This window comes from Schistocerca cancellata, chromosome 2, assembly GCF_023864275.1.
Source record: "Schistocerca cancellata isolate TAMUIC-IGC-003103 chromosome 2, iqSchCanc2.1, whole genome shotgun sequence".
NCBI lineage: Eukaryota > Metazoa > Arthropoda > Insecta > Orthoptera > Acrididae > Schistocerca > Schistocerca cancellata.
The window spans coordinates 432,450,076-432,474,299 of NC_064627.1; the positions used below are offsets into that span (position 1 = coordinate 432,450,076).

A 24,224-nucleotide genomic window follows, 5' to 3' on the forward strand; every position below is an offset into this window, starting at 1 on the left:
TAATTGTTGTCCTTCAATTGTTGCACCATCTGTAGTTTTTACGGATGAAATTTTAAAACGAGATGAAAAATTTTGCGAACACTCTCCCGAGGCATTCCAACCACTGCTGCTTGCTTACGAAGTGAATGCCGTGGGTTCTGTAAGACAGATTTGTGTACAACATCAATGTTCACTGGAGAACGCACACTTCTTGGTCGTCCTGTTGGTTTCTTCATGGGGGCAGATTCAGTCTCTTCAAAGGTATTAATCCAACATTTTATCACTTGTTTCGACAGAATGATGTCCTAAATTCTAAAAGCATCGAAATTCCCTCTGCATCGCTACCAAACTATCATTGTTTTTATAAAACATTTTTGTGGCTAACACACGCTGTTGTACTACTGAAATGGTAGACTATTTACTCGCTAACTGTCATGAACCCGTAGCACTGCCACATGCCCAAGGCTGCCACTACTCATGTCAAACATTCCCGTTATTCTGTGTCACCCTGTAGATGTCATGTAGAAGGAACTACCACCTCATAAATATTATGAAAACTCACAGAAGAGGAGTTTCACATGTTAAAGTACATTTGGTCACTCAGTTCATGTGGAAGTCATGAGTACAGTTAAGCTCCACAATCAAAGAAATCTCTCTCTCTCTCTCTCTCTCTCTCTCTCTCTCTCTCTCCCTCCCTCCCTCCCTCCCTCCCTCCCTCCCTCCCCCCCCCCTCCCTCCCTCTCTATGCCTTTGTTTCTCTTTTTCTTTTATTCATTCATTTTTTCTTCCTTTGAGCAGAAAATGACTACTTGTTAATGAAGTCTGCGGAGACGATTCTGCGGAGATCTGGGGTGCAAAGTTCTCGACCTCCGCTATCGGGTGGAGAAATGTAGGGTCCCCCTGAATAGGTCAGGCGTGCACTACACGCCGGAAGCGGCTACAAGGGTAGTGGAGTACGTGTGGAGTGCACATGAGGGTTTTTTAGGTTAGAGAATCCCCTCCCTAGGCCCGACAAGACGCCTCCTGAGACGCGACAAGGTAGGAGTAGGCAAAATGCAACAGGGAATAACAATATTAATGTGCTAATAGTAAACTGCAGGAGCGTCTGTAGAAAGGTCCCAGAAGTGCTCTCATTAATAAACGGTCACAACACTCATATAGTACTAAGGACAGAAAGTTGGCTGAAACCAGACGTAAACAGTAATGAAATCCTAAACTCAGATTGGAATGTATACCGCAGAGACAGGCTGAACAGTGAAGGGGGAGGCGTGTTTATAGCGATAAGAAGTGCAATAGTATCGAAGGAAATTGACAGAGATCCGAAATGTGAAATAATTTGGGTGAAGGTCACAGTTAAAGCAGGCTCAGCCATGGTAATTGGATGTCTCTATAGGCCCCCTGGCTCAGCAGCTGTTGTGGCTGAGCACCTGAAGAATAATTTGGAAAATATTTCGAGTAGATTTCCCCACCATGTTATAGTTCTGGGTGGAGATTTTAATTTGCCGGATATAGACTGGGAGACTCAAACATTCATAACGGGTGGCAGGGACAAAGAATCCAGTGAAATTTTTTTTAAGTGCTTTATCTGAAAACTACCTTGAGCAGTTAAACAGAGAACCGACTCGTGGCGATAACATATTAGACCTCCTGGTGACAAACAGTTCCGAACTATTTGAAAAAGTTAACGCAGAACAGGGAATCAGCGATCATAAAGCGGTTACGGCATTGATGATTTCAGCCGTAAATAGGAATATTAAAAAGGGTAGGAAGATTTTTCTGTTTAGAAAAAGTGACAAAAAGCAGATTTCAGAGTACCTGTTGGCTCAACACAAAAGTTTTGTCTCAAGTACAGATAGTGTTGAGGATCAGTGGACAAAGTTCAAAACCGTCGTACATTATGCGTTAGATGAGTATGTGCCAAGCAAGATCGTAAGAGATGGAAAAGAGCCACCGTGGTACAACAACCGAGTTAGAAAACTGCTGCGGAAGCAAAGGGAACTTCACAGCAAACATAAACATAGCCAAAGCCTTGCAGACAAACAAAAATTACGCGAAGCGAAATGTAGTGTGAGGAGGGCTATGCGAGAGGCGTTCAATGAATTCGAAAGTAAAGTTCTATGTACTGACTTGGCAGAAAATCCTAAGAAATTTTGGTCTTATGTCAAAGCGGTAGGTGGATCCAAACAAAATGTCCAGACACTCTGTGACCAAAATGGTACTGAAATAGAGGATGACAGACTAAAGGCCAAAATACTAAATGTCTTTTTCCAAAGTTGTTTCACAGAGGAAGATTGCACTGTAGTTCCTTCTCTAGATTGTCGCACAGATGGCAAAATGGTAGATATCGAAATAGACGACAGAGGGATAGAGAAACAATTAAAATCGCTCAAAAGAGGAAAGGCCTCTGGACCTGATGGGATACCAGTTAAATTTTACACAGAGTACGCGAAGGAACTTGCCCCCTTTCTTGCAGCGGTGTACCGTAGGTCTCTAGAAGAGCGTAGCGTTCCAAAGGATTGGAAAAGGGCACAGGTCATCCTCGTTTTCAAGAAGGGACGTCGAACAGATGTGCAGAACTATAGACCTATATCTCTGACGTCGATCAGTTGTAGAATTTTGGAACACATATTATGTTCGAGTATAATGACTTTTCTGGAGACTAGAAATCTACTCTGTAGGAATCAGCATGGGTTTCGAAAAAGACGGTCATGTGAAACCCAGCTCGCGCTATTCGTCCACGAGACTCAGAGGGCCATAGACACGGGTTCACAGGTAGATGCCGTGTTTCTTGACTTCCGCAAGGCGTTCGATACAGTTTCCCACAGTCGTTTAATGAACAAAGTAAGAGCATATGGACTATCAGACCAATTGTGTGATTGGATTGAGGAGTTCCTAGATAACAGGACGCAGCATGTCATTCTCAATGGAGAGAAGTCTTCCGAAGTAAGAGTGATTTCAGGTGTGCCGCAGGGGAGTGTCATAGGACCGTTGCTATTCACAATATACATAAATGACCTGGTGGATGCCATCAGAAGTTCACTGAGGCTTTTTGCAGATGACGCTGTGGTGTATCGAGAGGTTGTAACAATGGAAAATTGTACTGAAATGCAGGAGGATCTGCAGCGAATTGACGCAGGGTGCAGGGAATGGCAATTGAATCTCAATGTAGACAAGTGTAATGTGCTGCGAATACACAGAAAGATAGATCCTTTATCATTTAGCTACAAAATAGCAGGTCAGCAACTGGAAGCAGTTAATACCATAAATTATCTGGGAGTACGCATTGGGAGTGATTTAAAATGGAATGATCATATAATGTTGATCGTCGGTAAAGCAGATGCCAGACTGAGATTCATTGGAAGAATCCTAAGGAAATGCAATCCGAAAACAAAGGAAGTAGGGTACAGTACGCTTGTTCGCCCACTGCTTGAATACTGCTCAGCAGTGTGGGATCTGTGCCAGATAGGGTTGATACAAGACATAGAGAAGATCCAACGGAGAGCAGTGCGCTTTGTTCCAGGATCATTTAGTAATCGCGAAAGTGTTACGGAGATGATAGATAAACTCCAGTGGAAGACTCTGCAGGAGAGACGCTCAGTAGCTCGGTACGGGCTTTTGTCAAAGTTTCGAGAACATACCTTCACCGAAGAGTCAAGCAGTATATTGCTCCCTCCTACGTATATCTCGCGAAGAGACCATGAGGATAAAATCAGAGAGATTAGAGCCCACACAGAGGCATACCGACAATCCTTCTTTCCACGAACAATACGAGACTGGAACAGAAGGGAGAACCGATAGATGTACTGATGGTACCCTCCGCCACACACCGTCAGGTGGCTTGCGGAGTATGGATGTAAATGTAGATGTAGATGTAGATGTAGAAGTCTGAAGTCTTACAAAGTTGGAATAGGAGTTTAGTCAGTGTAAACCAGTCATGAATAATATTTTACTCAATGGAAGAAGGTGCTACAGAAGTTATATTGTTATTTAACTGGATAGATAAAAAAATCTACTGACCAAGCAGTGGCAGATCACACACATAAAAGACTGTTGTGATTGGCAAGCTTTTGGAGTCAGTTCTAAGCCTAGGGGACTGATGACCTGAGATGTTAAGTCCCATAGTTCTTAGAACCATTTGAACCATTTGAGAAGGAAATACTGATTTTTGGGGACTGTGTTGGACAAGATTTGAAAACCTGAGGGCTTAAAAGTGAAGACAGGGTGATATGCAAGACAGAGATTACTACTAAAGCATTGTGCAGGAGGTAATAAGAGTGAGAAGCTAAGTGCATTGTACATAACAGAGGTGGGAGGGGGCAGTGAAAAATAGATGGAAAAGACAATGAAAGGTGTAGGAAATTAAAACAGAGTGAGGCAAAGCATAATTACAATGAAGAAAAGCTGAGAAGGAAGAAATTAATGTAAATTAAGGCCAGATGGATGGCGAGAACCAAGGACATGTTGTAGTGCTGGTTCCCCCTGCAGAGTTCTGAAAAACTGGTGTCTGGTGGAAGAATCCAGATGGCACATGTGGGGAAACATGCACCGAAGTCACGAATGTCATGTTGTAGAGCATGCTCTGAACGGGATATTGTGAGTTGCCAGTGTATACCCTCTGCCTATGCCAATTCTTCCTAATGGATAATTTGGTGATAGTCATGCCAATGTAGAAGGCTGACCAGTGTTTCCTTAATAGCTGGTATATGACATGTATCATTTCCCTTTGACAGTATATGTTTTGCCAGTTACAGGGCTATTACAAGTGGTGGTAGGAGGGTGCATGGGGCAAATCTTGTAGCTGGGATGGTCACGGGAGTAGGAACCATAGTGTAGGGAGATGGGTGCAGAGGGAGCATAGGGTCTGACAAGAATATTGCAGGGATTGGGAGGGTGACAGAAAGCTATTGTAGAAGGGGTTGAGCAAATTCTCAGCAGAATGGATCTCATTTCAGGGTATGGTTTTAGGAAACCAAGGCCCTGTTGAAGTTGCTGATTAACACATTCCAGACCAGGATAATACTGAGTTACAATGGTGTGCTCCAAAGCTGTGTTGTGGAGGGATCAGCAGTACCAGGATTGGATGTGATAGCCTGGGAAATCTGCTTTTGAACTAGACTGGTGGGGTAATTACCTGCAGTGAAGGCTGAGGTGAGAATGGTGATGTATTGCTGTAATGAGTCTGCATCTGAACAAATATGTTTGCCTCAGATGCCAAGGCTGCATGGGAGGGAACATTTGACATGAAAAGGATGCCAACTGTCAAAATGCAAATACTGCTGTTTGTTGGTAGGTTTAATGTGAACGGACCATATAGCTCCTACCCCTGTGTCTGTCCTCACTGTAAGACTTGCCCTATGTACCTTCCTACCATTACCTACAATAGCCCTGTAACTGGCAAAACATATACTATCAAAGGAAATGACACATGTCATATATCAGCTATTATGTAAACACTGTTCGTAATTATCAATTACGATGAATGGGCAGAGGCATAGGGTATATGCTGGCAACTTGCAATGTCCTGTTGCAGAGCATGCTCTACAACATGACATTCGTGACCTTGGCACCTGTTTCACCACACGCACCATCTGGATTCCTCTCCCAGACACCAGTTTCTCAGAGCTCCACAAGTGAGAACTAGCACTACAAAATGTCCTTGGTTCTCGCCACCCACCTGGCCTTAATTTATGTTAATTTCTTCCGTCTCAGCTTTTCTTCACTGTAACTACTCTTAGCTTCACTCTGTTTTAATTTCCTACATCTTTCAGTGTCTTTTCCATCGAGTTTTCACCGCCTCATCACACCTCTGTTATGTACAATGCACGTAACTTCTCGCTTTTATTAACTAGTGCACGATGTTTTAGTAGTAACCTCTGTCTTGTATATTACCCTGTCTTCCACCTTTAAGCTCTCAGGTTTTCAAATCTTGTCTGATGCAGTCCCCAACAATCAGAATTTCCTTCTCATCCCCTATGGTAAGTCTCCCTCGACCTGCGCTTCTGGGTGACTTTCCCAAAATCTACCATTTTTCCTAGACCTCTCCAGTCCTTTTCCTTCACCCTTCTTCCTTCTCCATCAACACTTCTGCCTGAAGATGGTGCCACTGGCTCCAAAAGCTTACCAATCATAACACTCTTTTATGTGTATGTTCTGCTGTCACTTGGTGAGTAGATTTTTTATCTGTCCGATTAAATAATTGTATCAGTAATTGATTGTTTTAGAGGTTATATTGTGCTAGATAGGTTGGAGGATCTGAATAAAACATCTTCATTGCCATTTATTAACAATAAGAGTATGCTCTCATTCTGTGACTACACCTACAGATCAGTCCATTAGTGATATGATCTTGCTAAATTTCTCTTTCTATTGAATTTACATTGGAACACTTTATGTGGCTCTGTCTTCTGCAGCACCCAGATAACAAGCTTGTACCGTGCCATACAGATTGGTATGTCTGTACATCATATACTTTTCATCTAATGCCTTTCTTTTCTTATAGTTTCACTTTTCACTCTGTCTATACTGTTTAGGGGGTGCAAAAATCTTACCTGTGCACTGTTTATTCTGGCTGTCTGTGAAATAACTGTCAGGTGTAATTGGTACTTTTCCGGTTCATATTCTAACTCTTCTTTTAATTATAATTCCTTGTACATTTTAGGTTCCAAACTCCTAATAAATATATTTCCTTTTCCTACTGCCTTTTTTCATCAAGCATTTATCCATCTGATTGACTGTCTCTCTAGTTTTTCAGGTGCATCTGCAGTATGAAGTACTGATCTTTTCTGCAGAGAGGGAGGGGGGGGGGGGTTGCTATCCTACACAAGGCAGTGGGTCTTCGTGGTTTGGTTTGCCTTTACTGTCAGTTCTGTTGCGTACTGGAGGTTCCCTCTCTGCTGGCACTGCATGACCATTCAGGTCATGCATTGGTAGAATAATGATTATCATATCATTGTTATCTCGCTTGCCTCCATGATGAGCCTTGTGGCAAGAATGCCACCATTTCTCTACCATCATCAGTTTCTTTGTCATCTCAGCTATCAACAATCATGTCATACTTTAATTAAGTCCTTCTTCAACTAATATCATGTATTAGGATGTTGATATTTGATGCAACCTTGCAGATGGAGCACTATGAGCAATTCTTAATTCTCTGTTTCCTACAAGCACACACAGCATTATAATGTTTGAAACAATAGAGTTCGTGTTGAAAAGTTTCTGCATAGGTTGTTTGGCTGTTGTGATGGGGAATAGCCTGTGCATTGACAGCTTCCAGTTCCATAGATTGGGACCCATTTAGTGTCCATCTGACAACTGGACTTGCAGAAATGTCATCTAGAAGTGCTGTTGATGAATCTTGCTCAATAGGAGGAACTGCAAACAACTTGAAATCATTTTTCATAAAAGTTTTGTGAAAACAATGAACCACATTTTTTTCACTGAGTACAACTGAACAGAGGAAATCTGATTGCAATTCTGCAATGCAATTTTTTCATCAGAAACATCCACAAGTAGTATGATGATGTTTTAAAACTTCTGTAGCCATTTGTACCTCTTCGTGTTTCTCCAGAACCTTTGCAAATTTCATGTACCTCTACCTAAAAACTGCAGACATAGAGATGCACCAGCTGAAGGTATATGGAAACCAACAAACAAAAACAAAATTTTTGTCGTGGGATAATACAGTAAGAATTACTAACTATAACAACACAGAGTGATGAGCAACAAAAGATAGGCCAGCATTATACTTCTGGATTTATTAGATCACATCCACTCATAATTGAATTATAATTTATTCTCAGCAGCCCCATCCCTCTTTTTCCATCCTTTTACAATCTGAATTTATTATATGAATATAATATCACTGGATATTGACAGGCTGACCCTGAAGCAAATGAACTGAAGTTATTAGTTGATTGTATATTCATAATTGATTTTTATTTATCAATTCAGAAGTAAACAAAATTTTTCATTTGTGCTTCTGGAGTGGAAAGATTGGATGTCCAAGTGCTGTTCTTTTATTTGGCTCCTTCCGTGTTGTGTGCCCCCCCCCCCCTCCCCCTTCCCACAACCCCCTCTTTCTTGCCTCTAATCACCAGTGATTCAGTATGGTGTCCATCTTAAATGACTTTTGTTTACGGTATGTTCTCTCAGTATGGTATATGATGTATACAAGGGTGCAATTTGAAGTGGGTTTATTTCTTTTACTGAAAATGAACAATGACTTCTTATAACTTGAAGAAATGAAAATTGATCTGGGAAATAAATCAAAATTGGTACTTTAAATAATTCGGGAAGGAAAAGGAGGAAGAAGGTAATCAATGAACTGTCAGTGAGTTGTGCAACATGTCCCTTCAGTGTAAGAACACATACATTTATTTGTCTTCTAAAGTCAGCATTAATCAGCAGTTGTATTTGTATTTCATAATGTTCTGTGCAACATTTAGAGCGAATCTGGTGTGAGAGAAATAGAGGAAAGAGAAATAACTTGTCAGAGTTATCACCATTAAAATGTAGCCAATTTAAATTTATTGTGCTCTTACTTATTTAAATGATTATTTTTGTCATTCATAGAAAAAAGGTTAATCTTTCATGTTTCCTCAGTGGAGGGAAAAGGGTCATTGGATTAGGAGCACTAACTCATTTAGACAACAAATGGACCAGGAAAGTGGGTGTAGTTTTCTTGTGTAAATCATCTAAGAGTTTAGTGTGTTAGACAGAAAACCTGTGGACATATTAGTTCATTGTTGCAGACTGGTATTTAGGCCCATCTTTTTATGATTATGAATGTAGTGCCCATAACTACACCATCTTATTCAATTAGCATAGGCTTCTTTTGAGAGTTTACTTTATGTGACAATGTGAAAGGGCACCATCAGTACAAGGAAACTACACAAAGAATGAAGATTGATAATAAATAAACTGTCCTAAAATATTTCCAAAAATGTATATAAACAAAAGGACTTTTTGATATAGACATGCCCAGGCTAAACCATTGGTCCTAGAAACACGAAATTTACAGTGTACTTTCCGGACATAGTGTAAGCACCAATTAAGAATTTTTCTCTAAATGCACAAATGTGGGACATCACCTATCCAATTAGGATTTTAGAGTGTCATTTGCTATGCACATCGCATCATGATCCATGCTGGAACTTAAAAGTGTCTTTAGAAGATGTCACAACACCAAAGCCACTGGGCTTCTCACATCATAGGATCATAATTTGAAGCTAATACTTTGGGTGGGCACTACTGTGATGTTGATGAAAAATGAGAACATTAAACCCATCAACACCCTGTAATGGCACTTGGGAGCAAGTTCTAGTTTTACATTGCAATATAGTCCAGACTACTATTTTAACAAAATCTGCTCAAGAGTGAACAGTGTTCATGCTGCTGCAAATTCTGTTGATCTCCAGTGATCTCTCATTTAATTTCAATGGACCATAGTTTCGTTTCAAAGTGTACTTCACAATCAAATGAACATTCACATTCACCGGAGTAGATTTGTATATTCTCATCACACAGTCTGGCTATTTTGATGCCACCCACTAAAATTGGAAAGAACAATGTTTACAAAGAAGTGTTATGCTTTTTACAACATACAAAGTGATGCTTGTCTAAATGTATGAGGGTAAGTCAATTATTATCTGCAAAGTAGTTATAAAATTTTATTGTTATGAAATAGGAAACTTACAAGAACATAATTTTTCAACATAGTCTCCTTGCGTTTCACCGCACTTGGTTCATCATTGTACAAGCTTCCTGATGCCCTCATAAAAGAAGATTCTCAGTTGAGCTGTGAGCCAGAAATGCACCACTTCTTTCACTGCTTCATTTGAGGCAAATCAGCAGCACCTTAATGCACGTTTGAGTGGACCAAATAAGTGATAGTCAGAAGGGGCAAGACTGGGACTATATGGAGGATGATCCTGTACTTCAAATTTGATTTTTCTGGAGTGTTTCAGCAGTGTGGGCAGCAGTATGTGGACAGGCATTGTCATGCAACAACACAACACCTTTTGACAGCAATCCTTAGCATTTGCTTCGAATTGCAGGCTTTAGCCTGGCAGAAAGCATCTCACTGTAACGTAACTGTTTATTGTTGTGCCCCTTTACCCATAATGTTCCAAAACTGGAACATGTGCATCCCAAAAAACTGTAAGCATCAGTTTTGCCGCAGACAGCTGGGTCTTTAACTTTTTCTTGCATGGCGAATTTCCATTCCATACTCTGTCGTTTACTCTCCGGATCGTAATGATGGATCCATGTTTCATCACCAGTAATGATCCTGTCTAAGAAGTTGTCCCCTTCATTACCATAGTGATTCAAATGTTTTTTGCAGATGTCCAAGTGCATTTGTTTATGCAGCTGTGTGAGTTGTTTTAGGACCCATCTTGCACAAACTTTATGAAACCAAGTCTGTTGCAGCGGATGATTTCGTAGGCAGAACCATGACTAATTTGCAGACAATGTGCCACTTCGTCAATAGTTATTCGTCTGGCTTAGAGAATCATTTCACGTGAACGCTCAATTATTTCTTCATTTTTGGCGGCAAATGGTCGTCCGGCTCCTTCATCATGCATAACACTTGTGCAACCATTTCGGAATTTTTCAATACATTTGTAGACACTCTGTTGTGGAAAAACACTGTTCCCGTACTGTACCGAAAGTCTTAGATGAATTTCGGCCCCTGATACCCTTTCCGACCACAAAAAATGGATCGCTGAACATTGCTCTTCTTTGGTGCAAATAGACAGTGGAGCAGCCATGATTAACAGCATGGCAGCGATAACGAAACTAACCTAGCAACTTGAAAATTGCAAAGATATAGTAACAAATAAATAAAGCATGTGTCGTCAACGTAGGACAACAGTACTACCAAAATAAACAAAAATATAGCTAAATTCCAGATAATAATTGACTTACCCTCATATGTGCCACTTATGCTCCAGTGTCAGTTCCAGCACTTTTAATCTGATGAAACTAACTAATGTATTCGATTCCACCGTAGCTATAGTAACCGCTGTCTACTTCCAGCATCATATTGTCATCACCTTCACTTTGTCATAAGCTATGCTTCTGTCAATTTTTGTTATGGTTGAGCTTATAAATATGTGAATACTGTGTTTATGCAATGTGTGACATGTACCAAAGATAGTTCTTTAATGTTTGGTCTTGTGTGTTGTACACAAATTTACAATAGTACACAGAGGAGTATCTTTAAATTCTATACAAAGCATAAAATATACCTGGTGAAATTATCAACATTTAATTTGTTTGTGTGTGTGTGTGTGTGTGTGTGTGTGTGTGTGAGAGAGAGAGAGAGAGAGAGAGAGAGAGAGAGAGAGAGAGAGAGAGCATCTTTAGGGATGCACAGTGGTTTCTACTCTATAAGTATGAGGGCTATCCACAAAGTACATTACATTTTGGAATTAAAAATAAATAAAGTATTGGAAATTTTTTTTATTATATACAGATGAAAGCCACACTTAAATACTACTTTTCTACATAGTTGCCATTTAAATTAAGGCACTTATCGTAACGGGGGGGGATGGATGAGCTTGGAAATTCCTTCGTCGTAAAATTCGGCCGCCTGCGCCTTCAACCACGTGGTTACCTCTTCTTGAAGCTGTGCGTCATCATCAAAACGCTGCATAGCCAACCATTTCTTCATTGCTGGGAATAAGTGGAAGTCGCTCGGTGCCAGGTCGGGACTGTATGGCGGATGAGGAAACAAATCCCACTTAAAAGATTCGAGAACTTCACGAGTGGCATTTGCCGTGTGGGCCCGGGTGTTGTCGTGAATCAGCAAGATCATTGAGCCCAACTTTCCCCTGCACTTGTTTTGTATTGCTCTTCCGAGGTTGTGCAGAGTTTGGCAATACCTTTGAGAGTTTATTGTATTGCCTCTTTCCAGGAAATCCACAAAAATCACACCTTTTCTGTCCCAAAAGACAGCCTCCGTCACCTTCCTTGCTGACATTGTCTGCATGCATTTCTTGGGTTTTTGGGTGGAATTTGTGTGCCCCCACTGCATTGACTGCAATTTTGTCTCGCAGTTCACATGCTTAACCCATGTTTCGTCACCAGTAACGATGCGATCAAGTAATGAGTCGCCATCTTTCTCATAAGCGTCCAAAAACGTTAACACTGCAGCCATTCGCTGATTTTTGTGAATCTCTGTCAAGATTTTTGGTATCCGTCTTGCACAAAACTTGTGGTAACCAAGCTTTTCGGTAATGATTCCGTGCAACAAACTTCGTGAAATTTGTGGAAAACTCATAGAGAGTTCCATTATTGTGAAATTACGGTTTTCACGGACCGCGGCATCGACTTTTTCGACAAGTTCGGCAGTCACTATGCTGGGTCGTCCACTTCGCTCTTCGTCGTGAACGTTAGTTCGGCCATTTTTAAATTTTATGACCCATTGACGCACTCCACCTTCAGTGATTATGTTGTCGCCATACACTTCACAAAGCTGCCGATAGATTTCTATCGGTGTACAGTTTTTTGCAGTCAGAAACCTTATTACAGCACGCACTTCACACTTCGTGGCATTTTCAATTAACGCTGACATTTCAAACTGTCACAGTAACTCAACAGAGTACAGCACGAACCTCTCACTAGCACGGCAGGATGCTGACTGAACGGCGGAATGCCATGACATCAAGATGGCCTTGCTAGCCCCGCCCCTAACGGACACAAACGAAAACGTAATGTATTTTGTGGATAGCCCTCGTAATTTATGTTTTTATTTCCTAGAAATTCATGCAAAAACATTCTTTTTAGGTCTGTTTAAATTTCAGACTGAACTGATTCGGGGTCTAGTACAGCTGGCTGTTGAGAAACTGCACAATGAGCTGCCTTCTCTCCAACAGGATGATGCTCTTTTCTCTCATTTGGTAGATGAAGCACTAGGTTTTGATCGAGAACTACGGGATAGTTTCAATTACCCACCAAAGCAGCCTGGTGTCATACGTGTTCTGACACAAGCCCAAGTGTTTGTTAATTGGATTAACATGGAAAAGAAATGTAAGTCATTGTCTCACATGTATACTATTTAAATAAGTAATTTTCAGGAAAATATCAGTTTGCATTTGTACACTATGCCTACATTTATAGATAAGTAATGTTTAAAACTTTACGTAATTATATCTTTGTATCTATTATAATTTTGTTTTTTGCTGCCATGGGTTAGCATCATTGAAATGAGGGTTATAACATGAGAAGGAATATTTTCCAGTTATCAAGAGAATAACCAGCCTTAAACTAGTGTGTGTTTCAGAAATGCAATAATCTCATTACTGATTGCCCACATATACGAGGTGCATTCAAGTTCTAAGGCCTCCGATTTTTTTTCTAATTAACTACTCACCCAAAATCGATGAAACTGGCATTACTTCTCGACGTAATCGCCCTGCAGACGTACACATTTTTCACAACGCTGACGCCATGATTCCATGGCAGCGGCGAAGGCTTCTTTAGGAGTCTGTTTTGACCACTGGAAAATTGCTGAGGCAATAGCAGCACGGCTGGTGAATGTGCGGCCACGGAGAGTGTCTTTCATTGTTGGAAAAAGCCAAAAGTCACTAGGAGCCAGGTCAAGTGAGTAGGGAGCATGAGGAATCACTTCAAAGTTGTTATCACGGAGAAACTGTTGCGTAACGTTAGCTCGATGTGCGGGTGCGTTGTCTTGGTGAAACAGCACACGCGCAGCCTTTCCCAGACGTTTTTGTTGCAGTGCAGTAAGGAATTTGTTCTTCAAAACATTTTAGTAGGATGCACCTGTTACCGTAGTGCCCTTTGGAACGCAATGGGTAAGGATTACGCCCTTGCTGTCCCAGAACATGGACACCATCATTTTTTCAGCACTGGCGGTTACCCGAAATTTTTTTTGGTGGCGGTGAATCTGCGTGCTTCCATTGAGCTGACTGGCGCTTTGTTTCTGGATTGAAAAATGGCATCCACATCTCATCCATTGTCACAACCGATGAAAAGAAAGTCCCATTCATGCTGTCGTTGTGTGTCAACATTGCTTGGCAACATGCCACATGGGCAGCCATGTGGTCGTCCTTCAGCATTCGTGGCACCCACCTGGATGACACTTTTCGCATTTTCAGGTCGTCATGCAGGATTGTGTGCACAGAACCCACAGAAATGCCAATTCTGGAGGCGATCTGTTCAACAGTCATTCGGCGATCCCCCAAAACAATTCTCTCCACTTTCTCAATCATGTCGTCAGACCGGCTTGTGCGAGCCCGAGGTTGTTTTGGTTTGTTGTCACACGATGTTCTGCCTTCATTAAACTGTCACACCCACGAACGCACTTTCGACACATCCATAACTCCATCATCACATGTCTCCTTCAACTGTCGATGAATTTCAATTGGTTTCACATGACGCAAATTCAGAAAACGAATGATTGCACGCTGTTCGAGTAAGGAAAACGTCGCCATTTTAAGTATTTAAAACAGTTCTCATTCTCGCCGCTGGCAGTAAAATTCCATCTGCTATACGGTGCTGCCATCTCTGGGACGTATTGACAATGAACGCGGCCTCATTTTAAAACAATGTGCATGTTTCTATCTCTTTCCAGTCTGGAGAAAAAAAATCTGAGGCCTTAGAACTTGAATGCACCTCGTATGGTATGTATGTCATATTATACTGATTTCTGTGATGTGTGCAGTGTGTGTGACATAATGTGGACACCTCTAATGATGTGCGAGAAATTCAAAGCACCAAAATGCTGTGTTCGAAGGTGGTAGTCTAGCAAAGTCTTAGTAATGTGCCAAAGTGTTAATGTGCATAATTTTTAAAACTGCTGAGATATTGAAACTTTTTCTTTTCTTTTTTTTCATCAAAAATTGATTGAGAAATGTCTTTATAAGTATTAGGTACCATTCATCTCAGAATTGTAATCTACAAAACACTAGTCTATGTCTGTTTACATTTTGCGCATGGTTTCATTGCTGTTTTCCCGTTTCCCTTTATTTTTAATAAAAATTGGAATTTCTAGTTAAATAAGAAAAGAGAAGAGTTTTCTGGCAATGTAAAGAAACACATTAAACAAACTTAGAGTTCATATCTCATGACTCTTTTATGTAATGCATAATGAATCACACTCATTTTATAAAACAGCCCTTTGCTGTTCATTATGCCATTAATAGTCAGTTGTTTCAATTATCTTCACATTCCACACCAGACTTATTTCATCCTAACAGAGAATAATTTATTAAGTCATATTTTATAAATTACTGGAATATCACAATGATCATCTGTCTACAGCTACAATCATACTCTGCGAACAGCTGTGAAATGCATGCAGATAGTATGTCCCATTGTACTAGTTATTTGTACTTCTTCCTGTTCCATCCATGTCTGGAACACTGGAAGAATGACTGTTTAAATGTCTCTCTGCACGTTGCAATTAATCTAATCTTGTCCTTGTAATCCCAACAGGAGTGATAGATAGGTTGTTGTATATTGCTAGTAATGATTTGAAGCCAGTTCTTGAAACTTTGTAAGTAATCTTTCTTGGGATAGTTTGTATCTATCTTCAAGTGTCCGCTAGTTCAGTTTCTTCAATATCTCTGTGGCACTCTCCCATAGGCCAGACAAACCTGTGACCTCTTATGCTGCCCTTCTCTGTATACATTCTGTATCCCTAGTCCTATTTGGTATGGGTCCCACGCACTTGAACAGTATTCTATGATAGGTTATACAAGTGATAAGTAAGCAATCTCCTTTGCAGACTGATTACATTTCCCTAGTGTCCCGCCAATAAACTGAAATCTGCTCCACGCTTTACATTATGACTGAACCTATGCTATTGTTCCATTTCATATCCCCTGAAAGCATCACACCTAAGTATTTGTGAGTTAACTAATTCCAACTCTGACTTATTGATACTATAGTCATATGATACTATGTTTTAGGAATCCATGCTGATTAGCATGGAGGATGTCATTCTGTTTGAGAATCTTACAATGTTTTGAGCTTGGAATATGTTCTAAGATTTTCCAAAAAAATTGCGTCAAGTATATTTATTGGATAGTAGTTTTGTGTATTTTTGCATTGGAAAATCTTCCACATTTTTCGTTTCAGATAAGGTAACTATGTGGTAATGTAGTTTGAGATTAGATCACTATTAACAATTAGAAGAGGTAGCAAACAGCTAACAGGAATGTATTAAAAAATATGAGGAAATGATGAGGCTGTGAGATAGCAACTACTGTGTATGTTCAGATAAATCTCTCTTCTACTAACCTTTGACTTGTGTACTTGATTAAAGCCAGCAGACTTCTGACTTTCAGTAACTCGACAACTGATGTAGCTCCTGTAGCAAACTTTCCCTCTCATCAGATAAGATAATTAGAGCCTTTAAACTTACACTTGATTCCCAATTAAAATAACAAGACAGTGCCTACAGACAACTTAATTTCATTAGCCAAACTGTGGTGCCAACCAGTGTTTCATCAGCTATGTAACTTAATTTTGATTCTTCTTCAGTACTTTCAAAAGTGTTCAAAAAATTTGTTGCTAAACAAATACATTATATGAGCACACTTTACAGTATCATGTACTGCACACAGTTCAGGAACAGTTTGGAGTTTAAGATTATTTATATCAGCAAGAGAATTCACCCTGTCATAAAGCAGCATATGTGAGGCAATGGTTTATGGGCAATAACATTCTTGAAATGGATTGATCTCTTGACCTGAACCCAGTGGAACATGTTTAAGACGAGTTAGAATATCGAATTCATTCCTGACCCCAGCATCCAACAATCACTGCTCTCTCTTGTTTCCGCTATTCCTCCACAGACATTCGGAGACTTCACTGGAAATGTACCCAGCAGAGTTCAAGCCATCATGAAGCTGAAAGGTGGATACACTCCATATTGATATCCACTAATAGGTGTCCAGATACTTTTGATCAGATAATGTAAATCTTTGATTGTGAAACACATCTCTTCTACTGAATAAGTGTGCATAGCTCGTAAGATAGGCATTCTAAAGCCCACTTTTACTAGACTATCTGTTCTTGTTTTGATCCATACTACTACCTTGCAAAATATGGAATAAAAGAGCTTGCAGTAGAAGAGATTTGTTTCGCAGTATCAAAGATGTAGTAATCCCCATAGCTCTTCAGGCATGCATTTTAGAGCCCATGTTTACTTAACTTTTTGCTTCTATTGTCATGTACTTTCAACTGTGTGCATTTATGCCATTAATTATGGTACACCCTGTATTAATAAATCTGTATGAAGGAAAAAATAGCCATACCCTATCCAGAATAGTAACAGAGAAATTTAATATGGTCTTAGCCAGTCTTTTTGGTTGGGAATTATCAAACATGAAAACTTAGTGCCATTTCTGTTTATTGAAGTAATTTGTCACTTTTTAATCACCTTTTTCAAATATTTTGTCACCTTTCTTTTCTTTTTCAAGTGCCACCATGGCTCCTCACCTTTTCCTCAGAATCAAACTTTACTGGTATTAGTCAGGCAAACAGTACACTACATATGAAATAATAAAATAATGCAATGAAACATATAGCTAAGAATGTGTCAAGACTAGAAAATATCTGTGATTTGACTTTGTACACCAACAGATCTTGTGGAGCTTATAGGGTAATCATGGGCGTAGCAATATACTATTAGTTTGTCCCTAGTTTAACAGAATCTCCTACTAGAGTTATCATCAAAAGCAAATACCCAAAAGCAACACTCATAAAATTTTTGTTTCTTTATAGACAGTCTTCAGTTTATCTTAGCCAACATACAGGATATGTTTAGTTTTTTTGAGTACTGTATAATTCATAGCTATAGTGACAAAAAGTACATATAACTGAAGCCCTGTTATAATTAAAAAAATCTCCTTTTTGTTTATGATGCAATATCCATATGATGCTATTATGGCATATTCTAACTTTCAATTTCAGCAGTTTTTGTGCAATCTTGTTCAGTTTTCAGTCCCAAGAAATTTATGATCTCTAGATAGAATCAGTTTCTTTTTTTAAAAAATTTATTGAGATTGTGAACTACTGCATTATGCATTAAATTATGTGTTTCATTTTGATAGACCTGCTTGTATTTTACAGTCTACTTTGGCTCTGTGAAGAGTTGTTTGTTTTAATAACACATATGTTATGAAAAATTTAACAGATGCAGTAGAAAAGATGGATGCTATGCTGAGCTCAGAAACTGCTTGGCAGCCGTTAACAACAGCAGATGTTGATGAATTGCGTATTACTGAAGTTGGTGAAAGCTTCTTGACACTGCTACTCACCATTACAGAACGATATAGCTGTCTGCCCCAGCCTGGACACAGGTATGTTGCATAAACTCTGTACTAATTTTTCTGTGCTGCATAATTCTCTCTGTTTCTTGAAAGCAGTCACTTGTCTTTTATGTTGAGTGTAGAAATAAATGTCAGCATGTTTCTGAATTCCTCTTAGTCTCATAGGATTTATGGAGAACACTGGGCAGATAATATTTTAAACAATGACTCATGTTTGAGGAGGTAATGCTTCTGTGCTATACGCATAAGAATAATTTTACGTGATTCCAGTATTTATTACATTTTGAACCAACTAAGTAATTGCTATCAATCTCCAGTGCTAACCACTGTAGTAGCAGTAGTAGTAGTAGTAGAAGAAGAGGAAGAGGTATTAAGAGCATGATGTGATATGTGAATACTGTATTTTTGCGTGTACATTCTCTTAAGTATTGTTTTCAGGGGGAGAAAACCTTGACTCAACAGTGGAGTGTATACCATAAAGAAATTTTAAATCTGTGTGGTGGACCAGGAGTCAAACATGAACTCTTGTTATTAGTAGACAGTGAATGCACTTTATTGATTGAGCTAATCTGGTGTGATTTGTGTATTGGCTTGGAACTTCAGTCTTCCACTGTCTCTCTTCTGCCTTCCAGACTCCACAGAGACTTCCCCACAGTCATTACTGGATTAAAACTCCTGAGAAAAAGCCTGTGACAGGGAATGGCTTAGCATTAGCCGAATGGCTGTAGGAGGAGGAGGGGGAGGAGGAGAGGGTGGGTGACTCATGCTTGGATAGTTTTAATTGAATTATTGATTTGGGAAATGATTGGTTTGCAAGATGATTAACAAAACAGTAAATTACAACCAATGCCTTTCAAGTAATTATTAAGTCCTTTTCTGCAAGTAGTCTCTTTCTTACCTTTGAAAAAAAAAGGAAAAAAAAAAAAAAAACAATATACAGTCACAAGCTAGGAAGTGGGAGGGAAAACTTATAAAATTTTTCCTGTGCTTGTGGGAGAAGCATCTTAACCAGATGCAACACTTTCTACACTTTCAGATTCAGCAATATTTACATTTTGAATCATTAGAAGAAGTCAAAGACAAACTTATCAATAAATTAACATATTTTGACTGTTTTCATTTACTAATGTTATGTGGGGTAATATTCGCCGCTTTACCTCGGAAGATGTCTCCAACACTTGGAGATGAAACATCAGGGGAGAGTTTTATACATCGATCACGGCCCGGAAGTTTTAAGTGAATCATATTTATTTTGGTGTAGTAGACTATGTACCAAATATCCATAGAACTGTCGGCTGCTATTTATAAATAATATTTAGTCTTTATTTATTTTCCCTGTACATACAAACAAGCTGTTTCCAAAAGTTTGAAGCTGAAGTGGCCTGTTGTTAACTGTAGAAAGATCAGCTTGAACATAAATTTCATCCACCAGCCTTGCATCATATGACCAGGGTCTTGCAGTTGGCTGCAGATGTAGATAATATGCATTGTGGTCAGGGGAAGATCACACTTCAGCATATTGACCTTTCAGTGCTGCACTCACACTCGCACCCTGTTCAGTTGGTTGGTTGGTTTGGGGGAGGGGACCAAACAGCAAGGTCATCAGATTGGGGAAGGAAGGGGAAGGAAGTTGGCCTGTGCCCTTTCAAAGGAACCATCCCAGCATTTGCTTGAAGTGATTTAGGGAAATCACGGAAAACCTAAATCAGGATAGTTGGATCCGGGTTTGAACTGTCGTTCTCCTGAATGCAAGTCCAGTGTGTTAACCTCTGTGCTCAGTCCCTGTTTCCCTCTTTAGTATGCATCACATTCCGCAGGGGGAGTCACTACCAAAAACAAGCTCTTATTTTTGGCAGATTCCATTTTTCTCTTCCATCTCTTCAGGCAATGCCCCTGGAGGGCATCCACTAGCAACTGTGTCCTTTGCAAGAAACTTTTCCTAGATCATAGACATTTTCCTGCAAGCCATATTCCATGTATTTTGTGCAGGGCTCCATCTTCATCCTCTCCATGTCTGACACAATGCTGTGTCACTAGTGAGATAATACAGTGCCACAGAGAGCTTAGAAGTTCTGCATTGGAGGTAGCTCCAAGCATCTCATCACAACACACAGTGACACATTTCTCTAGTTTCAGCCTTCTTTCCAAGTGTAGCAGCATTGCTATCTAGAGCAGAGTAGTCGTAAACAGTTACAAGCAATGTCATGTCTAACATTGACAGTAGTTGTGGGTTGGCACCCGATGTCCAGCTCATCAGGATACAGATTATGTTCCTTGTAGAGTTTGCCTTTGATTTTGATACAGTTGATGCAGTTTAAGTGTTTACACAGGGTATAAACCATAAAATATAAGCCAACAGGTATACCAAAAACTTGCACCACAGATATTGCAGAAATTGAAAGTGCTATTGATATGCCGTTTTTGCAGACTGGATCGGTGGTCAAGGACTCATATTGTTTGCCAATAAATGAATTGTAATAATACTTAGAAAGTGTGTTTTTTGTGTAAACATACACTTTTTTAAAATGGAACAATGCCTATTGGCATTAACAAACTAAAATTAAGATAAATTAGAATGTCAATAGTGTTTGTTGCAGGATTCTAGTCTGATTTGTTTATGGGATATCGTATTTTGAAAACTTTTCACACCAACACTTGTTTGTGTAATTGCTAGGTATGATGTTGTTATGTTTGCTTACAGTGTGCTTACATGTTCCTTAAGTGCAATGCGACTTGCTAGTCAGTTAGTGTGTGGCAGTTCGAGCATTAGGTCTTGAGTGGACGATGGAATTTACCAATGCAAAAAAAGTCGATGTGTTCATCAGGCGTAGTTTTTATGTCCTGGTAGACAGCGTCTTTCAGCTTTCTGGCTTTCCCCACAGAAAAAGTCTGAAAGTGTCAAATCCAGGAAACAATCTGGCCAAGGTACAGGTTCTTTGTGCCCAGTCCAACAATTTGTGAAGACATTCTGTAGTACTTTGTGCACTATAGACTGGACAGCCATCATGTTGTTACCAAGAGTTCCCCCTGGTCTGCAGAGTTACATCTTACAGCATCCATAGAAGATGGCCTGTCAGGAGGCTGGATACTTGTGCATGTTCATGTTCAGTATTTTGCCTGACTCGTGCCCCTTCCTAGTGCAGTTGTGTGGAAGCTAAGCTACGGATCAACTTCAACAATAGCGAAAACATTAATTTCATCCTATTCTGTCATCTCTTGTTTCCTTCCGTTACGTTGTCTAGGTGTTACGCTACTGCTTTCATGTAACTAGTTGAACGGGTTGATAAATTACTGCTGAGATGATTGACATCTATTGGAATATCTTGACGCATACACCATACATGAATGAACTACATTCTTCCTGCAATCTCCAGGTATCGCACTAGTGTCGAAATGGGAAATTTTCAAAATATGATATCTCGTAAATGCCTCGCACTAGAATCCTGAAACAAACACCACTGACATTCTAATTTACCCTACTTTTAGTTTGTTAATGTCAATAGGCATTCTACACTTGAAGAAGTGTATGTCTGCATGAAAGATACACTTTCTAACTATTATTACAATCTGTTTATTGTCTAACAATATGAGCTCTTGACTATCAATCCAGTCCGTGAAAACTGCACATCAATAGCACTTTTCATTTTCGCAATATTTGCAGTGCAAGTTTTAGGTGATTCACCCTGTATAATATGTGGTGTTTGTTTATAATCATATTGTCAGCACCTCTTGAAAGAATTAGATAATTTTGCTGCTTGTTCACAATGCACCTGTTCTTATGAAATTTAATGCAAATAATCCATCGCTGTTCAAAATCAGTAATAAAGACTGTGAATACTTGAGAAAAGAAGACTTATATAACATTTGGCAAATACAGTAAAACATCAGAATAACAGATATCCCTGGGGAAAATAAAAATATTCACTTTTAAGAAGTGTCCGCTATTCAGAAAAGGATAAAAATAGAGTATACAATATGGTTCATACAATGTGCTGTAGATAGAAAAGTATACTGAGTAATTACTGATTAGGGAATATAAACCAGTTAGGACTAAAATAGTCATTAATAATAAAGCAATAGAGCAGGCTTACAAAATAGTTTATCTTGAATGTGATATTACTTATCTGTTGTTGTGGTCTTCAGTCCTGAGACTGGTTTGATGCAGCTCTCCATGCTACTCTATCCTGTGCAAGCTTCTTCATCTCCCAGTATCTACTGCAACCTACATCCTTCTGAATCTGCTTAGTGTATTCATCTCTTGGTCTCCCTCTACGATTTTTACCCTCCACACTGCCCTCCAATGCTAGATTTGTGATCCCTTGATGCCTCAAAACATGTCCTACCAACCGATCCCTTCTTCTGGTCAAGTTGTGCCACAAACTTCTCTTCTCCCCAATCCTATTCAATACCTCCTCATTAGTTACGTGATCTACCCACTTTATCTTCAGCATTCTTCTGTAGCACCACATTTCGAAAGCTTCTATTCTCTTCTTATCCAAACTAGTTATCGTCCATGTTTCACTTCCATACATGGCTACACTCCATACAAATACTTTCAGAAACGACTTCCTGACACTTAAATCTATACTCGATGTTAACAAATTCCTCTTCTTGAGAAACGCTTTCCTTGTCACTGCCAGTCTACATTTTATATCCTCTCTACTTCGACCATCATCGGTTATTTTACTCCCTAAATAGCAAAACTCCTTTACTACTTTAAGTGTCTCATTTCCTAAACCGAGCGAGGTGGCGCAGTGGTTATCACACTGGACTCGCATTCGGGAGGACGACGGTTCAATCCCGTCTCCGGCCATCCTGATTTAGGTTTTCCGTGATTTCCCTAAATCGCTTCAGGCAAATGCCGGGATGGTTCCTTTCAAAGGGCACGGCCGATTTCCTTCCCCATCCTTCCCTCACCCGAGCTTGCGCTCCGTCTCTAATGACCTCGTTGTCGACGGGGCGTTAAACACCAATATCCTCCTCCTCCTCCTCATTTCCTAATCTAATTCCCTCAGCATCACCCGACTTAATTTGACTACATTCCATTATCCTCGTTTTGCTTTTGTTGATGTTCATCTTATATCCTCCTTTCAAGACACTGTCCATTCCATTCAACGGCTCTTCTAAGTCCTTTGCTGTCTCTGACAGAATTACAATGTCATCGGTGAACCTCAACGTTTTTACTTCTTCTCCATGAATATTAATACCTACTCCGAATTTTTCTTTTGTTTCCTTTACTGCTTGCTCAATATACAGATTGAATAACATCGGGGAGAGGCTACAACCCTGTCTTACTCCTTTCCCAACCACTGCTTCCCTTTCATGCCCCTCAACTCTTATAACTGCCATCTGGTTTCTGTACAAACTTTAAATAGCCTTTCGCTCCCTGTATTTTACCCCTGCCACCTTCAGAATTTGAAAGAGAGTATTCCAGTTAACGTTGTCAAAAGCTTTCTCTAAGTCTACAAATGCAAGAAACGTAGGTTTGCCTTTTCTTAATCTTTCTTCTAAGATAAGTCGTAAGGTCAGTATTGCCTCACGTGTTCCAACATTTCTACGGAATCCAAACTGATTTTCCCCGAGGTCAGCTTCTACCAGTTTTTCCATTCGTCTGTAAAGAATTGGCGTTAGTATTTTGCAGCTGTGAGTTATTAAACTGATAGTTCGGTAATTTTCACATCTGTCAACACCTTATCTATCAAACGATAAAGTGAGTAGAAAACTACAGACAGTACAGTATGTATGTGGAACAATCGGATGGTACATTAAAAGTAGCAAAAGAGATGCATTGTCACTGTATAAAGTAATATCAGTACCAACATTGTTACATGGATGTGAAAGTTGGACACTTACTAAACACCACATCAGAAGGGTATAAAATGTAGAGATGAGATCTCTGAATGCAGTAGATAGTCACACTTATCTAAGAGGTAGAGAAATGAA

At 39.7% G+C, this 24,224-nt stretch overlaps 1 protein-coding gene across 1 annotated transcript in view; it reads left to right on the forward strand.

The window, feature by feature from the left end:
- The window catches only part of LOC126161905 (RAD50-interacting protein 1), a 120,397-nt gene that overhangs the window by 57,436 nt on the left and 38,737 nt on the right, over positions 1-24,224 (forward strand). The window contains exons 6-7 of the mRNA XM_049918067.1: positions 12,786-13,011; positions 18,146-18,311. Coding sequence (XP_049774024.1) covers positions 12,786-13,011; positions 18,146-18,311 — 392 coding nt within the window. The remainder of the gene's footprint in view (positions 1-12,785; positions 13,012-18,145; positions 18,312-24,224) is intronic.